Source organism: Meriones unguiculatus, chromosome 11 (genome assembly GCF_030254825.1).
Source record: "Meriones unguiculatus strain TT.TT164.6M chromosome 11, Bangor_MerUng_6.1, whole genome shotgun sequence".
NCBI classification, from domain to species: Eukaryota; Metazoa; Chordata; class Mammalia; order Rodentia; family Muridae; genus Meriones; species Meriones unguiculatus.
The window spans coordinates 56,844,164-56,859,245 of record NC_083359.1 but is presented as its reverse complement, the minus strand read 5'-3'; the positions used below and the strand labels follow the sequence as shown (position 1 = coordinate 56,859,245).

The 15,082-nt window shown below is 42.7% G+C and overlaps 1 protein-coding gene across 2 annotated transcripts; it reads left to right on the top strand.

The window, feature by feature from the left end:
• The first annotated feature begins 1,138 nt into the window (after positions 1 to 1,138).
• Timm17a (translocase of inner mitochondrial membrane 17A) lies at positions 1,139 to 14,689 on the top strand. Of its 2 annotated transcripts, none has more exons than XM_021636670.2 (6): positions 1,139 to 1,263; positions 4,414 to 4,513; positions 5,062 to 5,125; positions 7,743 to 7,871; positions 9,980 to 10,090; positions 14,235 to 14,689. In XM_021636670.2, the coding sequence occupies exons 1-6, from the start codon at positions 1,238 to 1,240 to the stop codon at positions 14,318 to 14,320; spliced, it is 516 nt and encodes a 171-aa protein (XP_021492345.1). In that variant the 5' UTR covers positions 1,139 to 1,237; the 3' UTR covers positions 14,321 to 14,689. The 2 variants fall into 2 exon arrangements, with proteins under 2 accessions (XP_021492345.1, XP_021492346.1); XM_021636671.2 differs by having other exon boundaries at positions 1,216 to 1,339.
• The last annotated feature ends 393 nt before the right edge of the window (positions 14,690 to 15,082 follow it).

Here is a 15,082-nt window from a genome sequence, read left to right as displayed (position 1 = left end):
TTTTTTTCTTGCCAGGACAAGTTTCTCTGAGCAGCCCTTGGCTGTCCTGGAACTCACTCTGTAGATCAAACTGGCCTTGAACTCACAGAGATTACAGGCCTGCAGGCCTGCCTCTGCCTCCCTGCTGGGATTAAAGGCGCCAGCATGGCCAGTTTAGACTCTTTTTCTTAATGAGGTCTCATGTATCCCAGGCTGGCACTGAATTCTATATGCAGTGCAGCTGAGGATATAACCCTGGGCCACTGCCCTCACTATGTGCCACCACACCCGTTCAGGAATGCCAGGGACCTGATTTAAGGTTTTGCACTTGCTAGGCAAACCATTTAACCAACTTAGGTATGTCTCTAGCCATGCATTTAATCTATTTTCTTTGGGCTAAACATATCTCATGCTTTCTGGGTATCCTTTGTGAGGAGGTGTCCCATATCAATGACCCCAAAATGAATGGTCTCAAATTCATCATGGCCCCTGAAATAATCCAGTAGCTCAATTTCATGAACACTTATTTTCAGGCTGGCAAGATGGCTAAGTGGGTGAATGCTTGTTGTCAAGCCTGCCAAATTCAGTTCTATAGATTGTCCTCAGACCTCCATGCATCCATCTTCTCCCGTGCACAAATATATAAATAAATGAAATAAAACATTTTTATTTAAAAAAGTATCTATTACATTCCAGTTACTATGACTATAAAGTTCTACCCGACAAGAGCTACATATATTTGCTCAAGATTCACTGTTCACGGCAAATTAAGTAGCACTATTAATAAACAGCTGACAGCAAAATTACTTTTTAAAAAGTAGCCGTTGGGTAGTGGTGGCTCACACCTATAACCCCAGCACTCCGGAGGCAAAGAAAGGCAGATCTCTGAGTTCGAGGCCAGCATGGGTCTACAGAGTGAGTTCCAGGACAGCCAAGGCTACATAGAGAAACCTTATCTTGCAAAAACAAAAACAAAAAAAAAAAAAAAAAACAAAGGACAACCTCGTTTATCCCAGGCCTCGGGGCTAACCTGAATTCTGTCACTCAGTACCCCGAATCCTGTCAACCTTCCATGACTGGCGGCGGAGCAGCTACTGCGTACGTCCGGGGCCTGCTCGGAGTCGCGATTGCTATTGGCTGCGACTGGAAACGATGACCCAATCCCCGTCCAGTAACACGCCTCCTCCTGGGATCACATCCGCCACGGGGATCATTTCCGCCCGGCGTGCCGGGCGCTCTCGCGCGGGCTGAAGCCAAGATGGAGGAGTACGCGAGAGAGCCGTGGTGAGCTGCCGCCGCCGCCCTTGTTGTTCCTTGTTTTCTCCGCCCGCGGTGGTCGGAGTCCGAGGTGCAAGCGGAGGTCCGCGCGGCTCGGCGCCGAGAGCTGGGCAGCAGTGGGTGGTGCGGATGAGAGTGACCAAGGTGGCTTTTAAGCGCTCTATGCCGGGACCCAGCACCCCTGTGACCTTGTGATGCATAGGGAGGAGGTCCAGTGCTGGGCTTGGTGGAGCTTTGGAACCTCCTCCCTATGGCAGGTGCTGTCGACTTTGTGCGGGTATAATAGTGATCCCCTCAGCGGTGACCTTGAACACGTCCCTAGGCCTCACTTTGCTCAGTTGCTGCCTCGGAGAAGGGAATGTAGATCTCTGAGTGTCATACTTGAGACCTTATTGCTATGGTAATAAGTGCTCCTATGATGGTCTCCTATGAGTAGACCACAGATTTCACCCAAAGTTCAAAGGGTCTGGATCAAGAGTCTTGAAAGCTAGAGCAGCTTTTCCAGGGTAGAATTCCCGGAGAAAAAGCATGTGGAAAATAGGAAGAGATTAGCTTCGTAGCTCAGAAAAGCTGTATGCTTTGCTCAAGGACTAAACATGAGTAAATCTGGCATAGCAACATAGCTGTAAATTCGTGTGATAGCTGTTCAATCTCAAGTTGTGTAATATCTATTGGATCTCAGGTGTTTTGAATAAAGCCTCAGGGTTCACAAGCACATAATTAAATCTTGATAGTTAAGTTAATCTGGTTTTGCTTTTATTTATAACGAGAAAGTTTTATTTATAACGAGAAAGAGTTAGGGTATCCTCAGATTTAGTGCCTTCCCAGGACTTTATTATCTGGTGGCAGTCTCTGCCTGCTTTGTGCTTCATCCTTCAGAGAAGGTTGTCTCCAAGTATTGAGTTTGGATAGCCAGGTTTAGCCTGACTGTACATTGGTATTGGCAGGAGGGGTAATTTTGTTGCATTGAAGATTTTATGAAAGTAGTGAGTTTTCTCCAGGTCTGGTGGTACAGGCCTGTAATGCAAGTCTCACGAAGCAGAGGCAGGAAAACCAGCATGGGCTGCAGAGCAAGTTCTAGGCCAGCCAGGGTTAGACCTTGTGTCAAACATATTTTAGCAGAGTGCAATACACAGCCCTGTAATCTCAGCACTTGGACAAGAGGATGCCAGCCTAGGATACATAACAAGACCATGTTTCAATATTTAGTGAAGTCACTGGTTATTGCTTTTTCTTAGTAAATGTGTTTTGAAGCCGGCACTGTCTAAAATAGTAGATGGTTTAATCATTGTCTTAATACTTTTACCATTTGTTCGCTCAGAATTCTTTAGACTATATAAATAGTCTAAAGTCTAAATAGTAAGAAAAAATTTGAGGACTTCGGAGTACCAAAATGTATGCTTAAGCGGGCTCTTACTAGTTACTAATTTGATTTGGGGCAGGCTGCTTAATTTCCGTCTGAGCCTTTGTTTATTTGTAAAATGCAAAGGAGAGAATCATAATTTTTTTGTCAAGTTAAAAGACTGAATTCTAAAGGAAAATTAGTCACTATTCAGATTCTTGTGAGCAATAATGGTTAAGTTTAAAAGCATACCTGTTTTTACAGTACGTGTCCATGAGCTGGCTCACTGTAGTGCTTGTCTTTTTGTAGGAAGGAACCTGGGTTGGGGCTTAAGACAGGGTTTTGGGTTGTATCGTAGGCTGGCCTCTGACTCCTCCTGCTTCTTCCTCCCAAATTCTGGGATTACCAGTGTGCCACCACTTCCTATTTTGTGTTTAGCTCTTGGGATTGTCTGACATGCCGAGAAACTTCTGATAAATACACTACCTAACAGACCTTTTTTCTTCTTCTAACTTGAGACGTTGTTGTGAAATTGTCTATAAACCTGAGTAAGGTTCTCTGTGCTTGACCAAATAGCATATGAACACAATAGAAACAACAGTTTTGGTTCTTTTTGGGTTTTTTGTTGTTGTTGTTTGTTTTGTTTTTTTTGTTGTTGTTGTTGTTGTTTCTTTTTTTTTTTTTTTTGAGATAGGGTTTCTCTGTGTAGCCTTGGCTGTCCTGGACTCAATTTGTAGACCAGGCTGGCCTCTGCTTCATTGAGTGTTGGCATTGAAGGCATACGCCACCATGCCTGGCTAAAACAGCAGTCTTGTTTTTTTCACAGAATTCATTTGATTTGAAAAATGGTGGATGGTGCACGCCAGCAGTGAGCTACCGGCTTTTTATTTGGAAGGAGATGTTAGTAGAATTACAACTTTATTGAGACTTGGCTGAAACAGAATTTACCATGTTCTCTCTCTCTCTCTCTCTTTCTCTCTTTTCCTCCTTCCTTTCCTTCCTCCCTCCCTCCCTCTGTATGTGTGATATATACAGAAAAGAAACATAAACCTTTACACTAATAAATTGACTTAACAAGGCTGGAGATATTGTATGTGTCAGGCCCTGGATTCTATACAGACTGATTAGCCAGATTCCTAGAGTGGTGGTTTTGCTCTCCTGACTAAATTACTCAGATTTCAGTGTTGAATGAATTAGGGTGCTGTGTTTGGATGCTGGGTTTACAACTTAACTTCTAATTATTAGATATTATTCTAGTGTGTTAAACAGAGCTTATGCAAACGAAAGCTTAAAATACTGTTTTGAACTTAGTTCTCCTGAGAAGACTTCAGAGTTTTAAGAATGTGTATGCAGCTAATGAATCTTCATTGGAATGATCATACCCTGATTTCTAGAAACAACCAATATTGTTAATTACAATATGAACTATTTTATTTGCTTTTTTATAGCGCCCAGCTTGGAACAGACTTATGATAAGTTATTGTGAGTGAATAAAATGCCGGGTATGATGGGATGGACCTGTAGTACCAATGCTCAGGAGGATGAAGTATCAACATAAGGGCAGGCAGTTTAGCAAGATACCACCCACACTAACATTCTTTTAAAAAGGAATGTGACTGGTAAATCCATCCAGCTTCAGGGACTTGAGGCTGAATAGCTGTGGATGAGTTTAGTATCCTTGCTCTTATTTTATAAGCTAAAAGTTTATTGGTTGCAACAGGACCTGTTGTATCCTTTTATATAGTAAGTAAAAAAAAGTTTTATGGTTTATGACTGAGAAATAAGGTCATCTTTTCCCCCCCTCCTGTTTTTAGCCCCTGGCGAATTGTGGATGACTGTGGCGGTGCCTTTACCATGGGTACCATAGGTGGCGGTATCTTTCAAGCCTTCAAAGGTTTTCGAAATTCTCCAGTGGTGAGTGAGTGATTGGTCTTATTTTATCTTTAGTGGAAGCCAGGGCTGGTTGAAATTATTGATGGTCCCAGCAGTGGGTTAGCAATGTATTGCACTTACAATCTATTACATATTGGTTACTGTGTGTGAGTGTATGGATGTGGGTGTCTTGCCTGCATGTGAGTCTGTTCACTGCTTGGTGCCTGTTGCTCCTGGAACTGTGGTTACAGATGGTTGTGAGCTGCCATGTGGGTGCTAGGAAATGAACCTGGATCCTCTAAAAGAGCAGTAAGTGCTCTTAACCTTGGAGCCATCTCTCCAGACCTATTTTGTTTTCTGTACATGAATGCTTTCTCTTTGTTTATGTCTGTGCACCATGTACATAGAGACCAAAAGAAGGCATTGGCTTTTGAGGAAGTGGAGTTACAGACTGTTGTGAGTTACCAGGTAGATGCTGGGAATCTAATCTGGGTCCTCTGGAAGAGCAGCCGGTGCTCTCAACAACTGAGCCATTTCCGCAGCCCCTAATCTATCACATTTCAGACCACTTTGCTTTGTTTTTGTTACAGGGAGTAAACCACAGACTCCGAGGGAGTTTGACAGCTATTAAAACCAGGGCTCCACAGTTGGGAGGTAAGAGGAATGTTTCCACATATACAGACTTGCTGCTTACCTGAACATTGAGTTTTGCCTGTCAGTATGCCTGTCCCTTCTTCCTTCCCTTCATTCTTCCCCAGACTGGACTGAAACTCAACATCTTTCTGCCCCACCTTCCTGAGTGCTAAGATTACAAGAGTTCAACCAGCGAATTTTTTTTTTCCTTTTTATATTAGTGATATTCATTTGTTCTGTTCAGCTAGTGTGCCTGCAAGTTCTTTTTGATTGGCTTGGTTTGGAAAGTTAAATTGGATTATTATGTTTTTTTAAAAACCTTGTTTCTGTCGTTCAGGTATCCAGTGTTTGCTTTGTTCTAAGGTGCCTTAGTCAAGGTTTCTACTGCCACAACAAAACACCATGGCCAAAAAGCAAGTTGGGAAGCCCCCCCCCCCCCCATACTTCCATGTTACTGTTCATTACCGAAGGAAGTCAGAACAGGATCTCAAACAGGCCAGGAACCTGGAGGCAGGAGCTGATGCAGAAGCCATGGAAGGGTGCTGCTTACTGGCTTGCTCCCATGACTTGCTCAGCCTGCTTTCCTTTTTGTTTGTTTGGTTTTGTCTTGTCTCCCCCAACAGGGTTTCTCTGTGTAACCCTGGCTGGGTCCTGGAATTCACTTTGTAGACCAGGCTAGTCTTGAACTCAGAAATCCACCTGCACTGCCTCCCAAGTGCTGAGATTAAAGGCATGGACCACCGTGCCCTGCTAGGTTTTTTTGTTTTGTTTTTTGTTCTTTTGTTTGATGGGGAGTTGTTTGAGACAGGGTGTTACTATGTAGCCCTGCTTAGTCTGGACCTCACAATATAGATCAGGCTGGCTTTGAACTCAACAGAGATTCACCTACCTCTGCCTCTGAATACTGGGAGTAAAGATGTGGGTCACAACACCTTCAGTCTGTTTTTTTGTGTTTGTTTGCTTGGTTTTGGTTTGTGTTTTTCAAGACAGGGTTTCCCTGTGTAGCTTTGGCTGCCCTGGAACTCAATCTGTAGACCAGGTTGCCATGTTGGCCTCTGCCTGCCTCTGCCTGGAGTGCTGGGCTTAAAGGCTTATGCCATCACCACCTGCCTGCTTTTTAACAGAACCGAAGAGCACCAAGACCAGTAATGGCCTCATCCACAATGGGCTGGGCCCGTTCCCATCAGTCACTGATTAAGAAAATGATTTACAGCTGGGTCTTAGGGAGCCGTTTTCTCAATTGAGGTTCCCTCCTTTCATATGACTGCAGTGTGTGTCAAGCTGGCATAAGACCAGCCAGCCCCCATTTTCCAGAAGAAAGGCTATGTTCAAAGTTCAGATTTGGAGAGGCAGACATGGTGGCATAATGCTGAAGAGAATGGAATGTAAGGGACCAGAGAGACCGATTAAGCTGGTTGGGTTCTTCCAGGTTGACATTAAGACATTGTACAGAAACCAGTGCAGAATGTCGGACGATTATAAGCATGCAGCACTTAGGAACCTTGGTTTTCAACCTACCTGGTGCTGGGACCCTTGAATACAGTTCCTCCTGTTATGGTGACTTCCAGGCATAAAATTATTTTTGTTGCTACCACATAACTGTAATTTTGCTACTGTTATGAATTATAAATATCTGATATTTCCAATGGCCTTAGGTGACCCCTGTGAAAGGGTCATCATTACCTACCCAAAGGGGTCACAACTCGCATATAGGTTGAGAACCACTGTTCTAGAGGGTAAAGAAAAAGTAACTTGGCCTCCTGTGTCTGATGCTCTGGTTCCACCTAGGTTTTCATGTGTCTCTTTGGCATGTGCTGTGATGTGTCCAGAAGAGCTGGATTAGTGATTATCAGAGTAGTGATTGCCAGAGTAGATGCTCTGTGGCATTTAATGAGGAAAGGAAAAATAAAATTAGGAAAGGAAAGAAATAGTAGCTTTTGGTTTGAAATATTGTTTAAACAAAAGTGTGTTATTCTAAAAGTGATTTACATATTTTTAGACATTTGTAGCTTCTTTTAGGCTTATGTATGTATTCATTTTTGTTTTATGGTGCAGGTGGTTAAATACAGGCCTTTGTACATGCTAGACAAGAGCTCTACCACTAAGCTAAATCCAGCCCCTCGGTTTCCCCCTCCCCCTTTGCCACCCCCCTTTCAGAAAAGTTGGAGATCTTATTAACATTTTTTTAAATTTGTTTTTATTTATGTTGTATGAATTTCTGTGTCTGCCCCGTGTATGTAGGTCCCATGGAGGCCAGAAGACGATATCACCTTGGAGCTTGGGTACATGTGGTTGTGAGCTAACTGAAATGGGTGATGGGAACTGAACTCAAGTCTTCTGCAAGAGCAGCAAGCACTTTTCACCGCTGTGAACCCTTTCTCCCACCCCAAGATACTTTAATATAAGCTTGAAGCACAATGGTTAGAGAGGTGCTTAATGGAGAGAGATGTGAAAAGCACACCAGTAGTATGGGTGTGGACTCCCTAGGAGGCGGTTGCGTTCCCTTCTCTGAGATGGGCTCATTAGATAATGATAACCTGGGCTGATTTCAAAGTGAACTTAGTTGACTATACTATTTTAATATAAGGCAAAAAAGAAATTTAGGTAGTTTTCTATTTGTCTTTATTGTATAAAACAGGAAGCTTTGCAGTTTGGGGAGGACTGTTTTCCATGATTGATTGTAGTATGGTTCAAATAAGAGGCAAAGAAGATCCCTGGAATTCCATCACTAGCGGTGCCTTAACAGGAGCCATCCTGGCAGCAAGAAGTAAGTGAGCATTGCTTAATCTGGTACAGAATGAATGTTTATGGTGATTTGAAAAGTCAGTAAGAGTTTCCAGGTGTGGTGGCTCATGCCTTTAATCCCAGCGCTTGGAAGGCAGAGGCAGGCCGATATCCATGAGTTGGAGGCCAGCCTGGTCTACAAAGACAGTTCCAGGACAGCCAGGGCTACACAGAGAAACCCTGTCTTGAAAAGCCAAAACAAAACAAACAAAAAATCAGTAGGAGTAAAAAAGTATAGGATTGGGTTTTTTAATTTATTATTATTGCATTATTTATGTGTATGTGTGTGGGCACATGTGTCGCATGAGGTCAGAGGACAGTTTGCCGGAGTTGATTCTTCTACCACTTCACTTGCATTCCAGGAATTGAATTTAGAGCCTATACCTAATGATTCTGTCTCACCAGCCCCCACTTGTTTGTTTGGTGACAGGGACTCATGTGATCCAGAATGACCTTGAATACCTTATCCTCTTGCTCCTCAAGTTCTGGGATGAATGTGTGTGCCCCTTCTACTGGTTAAGAATGTTGGCCATTATTACCAGTTGTGTTGGCCATTATGTGACTGGTAGAATGCCAAACTCTTTGTGCTATGGTTTACTAAGTTCTCCTAAAGTAATAGTACTGCCATACACAACTGTTAGGAATCAAGATCATCCTTTGGACCTGCAGGACAGAGTGCAAACCAGAATTCTTTGGCCATAGAGTAGAAGTTTCAAAGTGTTTCTTATAAAAGTTCAGGCATTAATAGTAAATTAATTTTCTTTATTACATTGATTTAGTGTGTGTGTGTATAGGTATGGGGGGGACTACTTGTGCAGTGGTTCTTTCCTTTTGTCTTAAAGGGTCCCAGTATTGAACTTGGGTTGCTAGGCTTGGTGACAAGCACCTTTTCCTCCTGAGCCATCTGGCTAACCCAGAAATAAGTGTTTACACTTATGGACTATGCTATCTTGTTTGTTAGTTGGTTTCTTTGGATTTGAGACGGGCTCTTTTTTTTTTTTTTTTTTTTAACCATAGTTTTCCTGGGACTTACTATGTAGCCCAGGCTGACTTCAAACTCATAGAGTTCTGTCTGCCTCTGGTTCTCAGTGCTGGCTTAAAGGCATGTGCCACTCTGCCAGTGCACTATGTGAGCCGATGCTGTTAAGACACACTTCAGTAGTGAATAAAACACCATGACCAAGGCAATATATAGAAGAAAGTTTATTTGGGCCTTACAGCTTCAGGGGGTTAGAGTGTTGTGGAACGCTGGTGGCCCTTCATCCATAAAAATAGACACCAAGACCTTCTAATACTTTCAAGCTTAGGCCTTAACCAGGCAGACTCTCAACTAGGCCATCTAATTTAACTACTAGCCCCATCCAGCCATGTGGCTAGCTATACCTTCCATGCCCGAAGTAATATCTATCTCCTCTCATGTTTCCTGGTGGAAAAAAACTTCCTCTTTCTTCTTCCCAGAGTTCTTTTCTCCTTACCAGAAAAATCCTGCCTTCATATTCTCTCTGCCTAGCTACATGTTGTCAGCACTTTTATTATCCAATCAGGGGTAATTGGGGCACAATCCTCATATCACACAGGAGATGGTTCAACTTTCATGACAATGCCCGTGGCAGGGCGGTGGCCAGATGTCTGGGCACTGAAATCAGCATCTGAAAACAGTGCACAAGACCCTCCCCAACATTTGGGTTCCTGTGGGTGGAGCGGAGGTGGCAGGAGGCTGGAGCCCCAGCTGAGAGCACACATCTCAGTCCACAGGTAGAGGCAGAGCACACACTGAGGATGGCACAAGGCTTTTGAAATCTCAAAGCCCACCCACCTTCAGTGACACACCTCCAACAAGATCACACCACCTAATTCTTTCTAAAGGGTTCCACCACTTGGTAACACAGTATTCAAACACTTGAGCCTATGGGGGCCATCTCATTCAAACTATCACAGCTTTGTTTAAAAAAACAGGCTGTGGGCTGGCGATGACCTCTCGGCCATTGTTTGCTGGCTGTTAGTCTTGGACAGTGAAAGAGTTTGAGAATAAGGGAAACATAAAACTATATGCCTTTCTTTTAAAGTAATCTTTGTTATTACTGTCTTCAGATGGACCAGTTGCCATGGTTGGGTCAGCTGCAATGGGTGGCATTCTCCTAGCTTTAATTGAAGGAGCTGGTATCTTGTTGACAAGATTTGCCTCTGCACAGTTTCCCACTGGTAAGTCCTCTTTCTCCTTAATGTTCTAAGTTCATACACGTTGGAATGGTTTCCTCATATTTAGAAAGAATGTATTTTGTTTGGTAAAATGGAGTTTGTAATTTTTACTTTAGGTATTAACATATTATTAGAGCCTATGATAACTTAAAAAGCTAGTTTTAAAAGTGATAGGTAGTGGCTAGAGAGATGGCTTAGTAGTTAGAGTACTTATTTGCGGCTTTTGCAGTGGATCCAAGTTCTGTTCCAAGCACCCACTTTAGTCATTCACAAGTGCTAGTAACTCATCTTCAGTTCCAAGCAGATCTCATGATCTCTTCTGGCCTCCACAGGCACTACATATGTGGCACACATACAAGCAGGCATATGCATACACACACACATATATATATATATATATATATATATATTTTTAAGTGAAAGGTCTATAACTGTCATTTCTAGCCACAGTGACAAAATGCTTTGGGAACTTAACATTTTGGTGATTTAATTTCCTGTTTATCTTTCTCTGTAGACCCAAGGATTTATTAGTGTTCATTTATTTATGCTGAGAAATTTCTGTTCATTTGAAAGATATGCAGATATACAGCAATGATTGGTAGTTGACAACTCCTTACTGTGTTTGTGCCAAGCAGTGTTACGGCTGTTGACAGTAGAGGAGTGAAGAAGACAGTCCTTGAGAGACCAAAGAATTAAAATTTAGGTTTTTGGGGAGATACGGTTTAAAGATTAAAGCCTAAGCCTGAGCAAAGGCTAGCCAGGTGGAGACATGTCTAGCCACCTGCAGGGAGGAACTAGCCTTACTGCATTCTTTTCCTGCCCACTAGAGATACAGTTGCTAGGAAACCGGTCCAGATGGCTAGGCCAGAACCATTTATGGTCTTGGTGTCTAAAGTAAACCAATCATTTAAAAAGTCAATTTCCCTTACCCAGTCATGTAACACCAAGGCATGTAACCCGCTGCTTGCAGTTTTGCCCTTTAAAAACCTTGTTCCCCTAGACTGCAGGGCCGCACTCCCCCTCTTCAACCAGGGAAGTTGCTGTGACTCGGGCTCAAGCTTATAATAAGAAGATCCTCATGTGTTTTGCAATGGACTTGACTTCTGGTGGTATTTTGGTGTCTCAAGATCTGGGTACAATATCCTTGACCTCGGGGACTTAAATTCTAGGGAGCTAAGATTGACAACCAAGCAGTGACATTGTCTTACCCAAATAATATAACTTTCTTTCAAGAATATAAAATAATAGGCTGGCCATGGTGGCACAAGCCTTTAATCTCAGTCCTCAGGAGGCAGAGATATTCGATGTCTTAAGATACAGGGCAGCCAGAGCTATACAGAGGAACCTTGCCCTGAAAAGCCTAGACAGAGAGAGATTACAGGAAGTGGTGCAGCAGAGGCAGGAGGATCTTTGTGAGTTTGAGGCCATCCTGGTCTACAGAGTAAGTTCCAGACAGCCAAGGCTACACAAAGAAACCCTATCTCTAAAAAAATAAAAAACAAAAACAAACAAAAATTGGCTGATAGAAGGTGATTTGAGTTTGGGGGAATCACAGAATTACAGGAAAGAGAGAGGCTGAGCTGTGGACTTGCATGATCATTTGATAGTCATGGCTAGCTATCTGTTCATTAACTTGAAGGGTTTCTTCCCTAAACATCTCTGTATAAATGGGATATTCCTTAGATATTGAAAGGAAATAGATACCAAGATTCTGGTGCTAGAAACTTGAATTGGGGCTGGAGCAGTAGCTCAGTCATACTATTACTCAGCTTTACATGAGCTCAGTCCCCCAGGATTCATGCTTGCAAAAAAGCCAGGCGTGAGTGCTGACACATGCTTGTAATCCCAACACTCTGGATCTCACTGTTAGGTTAACAAAGTTCTAGGCCAAACACACACATGTGCATACACTGGCGTGTGCCACACTGGCCAGATCACTAACAAAGTACCCTACATTCCAATCTTATGGAGGCATTTTCTCAATTGAGATTCCCTCCTTGATAGTTTAATGTTAACTTGGCACAGGCTAGAGTCAATGAAGAGATGGGAACCCCAGCTGAAAAAAAAAAAAATGCCTTCACAAGATTGGGCTGTAGGAAAGCCTATAGGCCATATTCTTAATTAGTGATTGATGTGGAGGGCCCAGCCAGTTGTGCGTGGGGTGATCCCTGGGCTGGTGGCCCTGGGTTCTATAAGAAAGCAGGGTGAGGGGGCTAGAGAGATGGCTCAGTGGTTAAGAGCACTGGCTGTTCTTCGAGAGGTCCTGAGTTCAGTCCTAGCAACTATTTGGTGGCTCACAACCATCTGTAATGGAATCTCATTCCCTCTTTTGGTGTGTATGAAAACAGATCACTCATATATAAATATATAAATATTTTTTTAAAAAAAGGAAAGAAGGAAGCAGGCTGAGCAAACCATGAGAAGCAAGCCAAGAGGCAGCACCCCTCATGGCCTCTGTCAGCACCTGCCTCCAGGTTCCTGTCCTGTTTGAGTTTCTGTTCTGACTTAGATGGTGAACAGTTATGTGGAAGTGTAAGCCAAATACCCCCTTTCCTCCCCCAGGAGTCTTTTGTGTTATCTCACAGCAATAGAGCCCCTAATTGGGACACCTTCTTTCAGATGACTCTAGCTGTGTCAAGTGACATAAAATTAGCCAGGACACCTACATAGCAAATTTTAAGGTTAGCCTGGGCTACATGAAAGTTAGTCTCAATAAAAGATTTTTGTTGTTGTCTGAGGCTTTCTTGGAAATAAAGCTGTAAATTTTGTACTATAACTGTGGGACAGCTTCCCTTTCAGAGCTTGTTTCATGGTTTTGTTCTTTGTTTTTTGAGACTGTTCTCACATTGGTTATTTAAACTGGATTAGTGGGTTCTTTTAAGTACAAGTAAGGGAGTTGTAGCTTAATGGTAAAGTATTTGCATAGCTTTGCAGAGGCCCTGGTTTTTACCCTTTGTACTGCCACAACAATAAAGACATAGATAAGGTCATTCTAAGTTTTATGAACATAGTTTTAAATGGGCATAAAATATGTGTCAGGAGGGGCCGAAGAGATTACTCTTGGTTCAGAATACTTGCTGCTCTTGAGAGGACCCAAGATCAGTTTCTAGCATTCACATTTAGTGGTTCACATCCTCTAACTCCAGCCCCAGGGGATCCAACACCCTCTTCTGGCTTCCCTGTGATCTGCATGCACCCACAGACACATGCAGATAAAAATGTTAAACCTTTAAAAAATGTGTCCAGAGGAGCTGGAGAATTCTTTACTGCATTACAGAAAACCAAGATTCAATTCTTAGTACTAACATAGCTCACAGCTGTGTGCAACTCCTACCTTTCGGGCTTCTGCAGGCACTGCACACTGGTATGCACACATGCTCATAAAATAAAATATTAGGGGCTACAGAGATGGCTCAGCAGTTAAGAACACTGGCTGTACTTCCAAAGGACCCAGGTTCATTTCCCAGTACCCACATAGAAGCTCATAACTGTGACTCCAGTTCCAGAGGTTCTGCCACCCTCACACAGACACATGCAGGCAAAACATCAATGCGCAGAAAATAAATAAATCTGGAAAAAAATAGCTTTAAAGTTTGCTAAGAAACAGTAGAACTTTGTTTTGCTTTTGTTTTCCAGTCTGGATCCAGGGAAACTTACTGTAGCAGTTCACCATGTCTAGGCTGAGGGTGAGCCCAGTTGGTAGAGTATTTGGGTAGCATGCACTAAGCCCTGGGTTCACTCTTCCACAAGAAATAAACTGGGATGGTGTACATACTTGTAACCCTAGGACTTGGGATGTGGAGGAAGGAGGATCAGGAGTTCAAGGTCATCCCTGTCTATATAGCAAGTTCAAGGCCAGCTTGATGATCTAAGACAGATTGCGTCTTAAACAAAACAACAAAAATCTTACTACTTTTTCTATAATGGATCCATTTGGCTTTCCTGGCTGTCCATTCTGGAACACCTGGGATTACAGTCTGTCCTATGATAAATCTGAAGGGTCTCCAGGCCTTTGGTGGGAAATGGACAGGTCCTTATGAAGAAATTCAAATTACAGCTGTAGTGTAGCAGAAACTTTTAAGTTGATTTCATTTCTTTTCTACACAGAATTCTTTTAAAAAAAATCCCTTTTCCATCTTAATTGCAGGCCCTCAGTTTGTTGAAGACCCCTCCCAGTTGCCTTCAAGCCAGCTACCACCCTCACCCTTCGGAAGCTACCAACAGTATCAGTAGGACATCTCTCCCAGCGTCCTGTACCTGGGTGGACTGTAGTTCAGTGGGTTCAGAAGATTAAGTTACAGTCTGTTGAAAGCCTTAGGTGGAGCGATGCTGCCCGAGCAGCCTCGAAGAGACAATTAGCACATTTTTCTATTTAAAAGAGACTCACAGGGGAGAAAAGATACTAAGTTTATTTATTCATGCTTGGATTACATTTGTGATAAAAATAAATGTCTAATACCATCTAAAGAATGTATACGTGCTTGGAAGATACAGGACCAAAGGCCAAATAACAGTGAAACACGACCATCATTTCCTTCGGGACTTCTCTGACTGGTGTTTTGTGTACAATTATTCAGACAATAAAAGGCTTCTGGGACTTAACATTTCCTTTTAAAGTTATAGTTTCATGCTGAGCATACTTCAGACAATGCATGTTTATGCCAACCCCTCGTTGTACTTGAATTATATATCCAAAGTATTATGTATCCTCATGAATCATTTCACAGGAAAGGATTTTAAGGATTGAAAGATTTACCGCATCTTTTGCTTTGAAAGCAACTTGTGCTATCTTAGTTTAGCAGATGCCGGATAGCCAGACATAGTTTACACCTTTAATCCCAGAGCCAGAGGCAGATAGCTCTCTGTGAGTTCCAGACCAGCCTGGACCACATGGAGAAACCATATCTCAAAAAGAAGAGATGATACTGGATTTAAAACTCTTTTAGAGCTGCCATTTATTGACTCCTGGTCATCAGAACAACATGTTTCTAATAT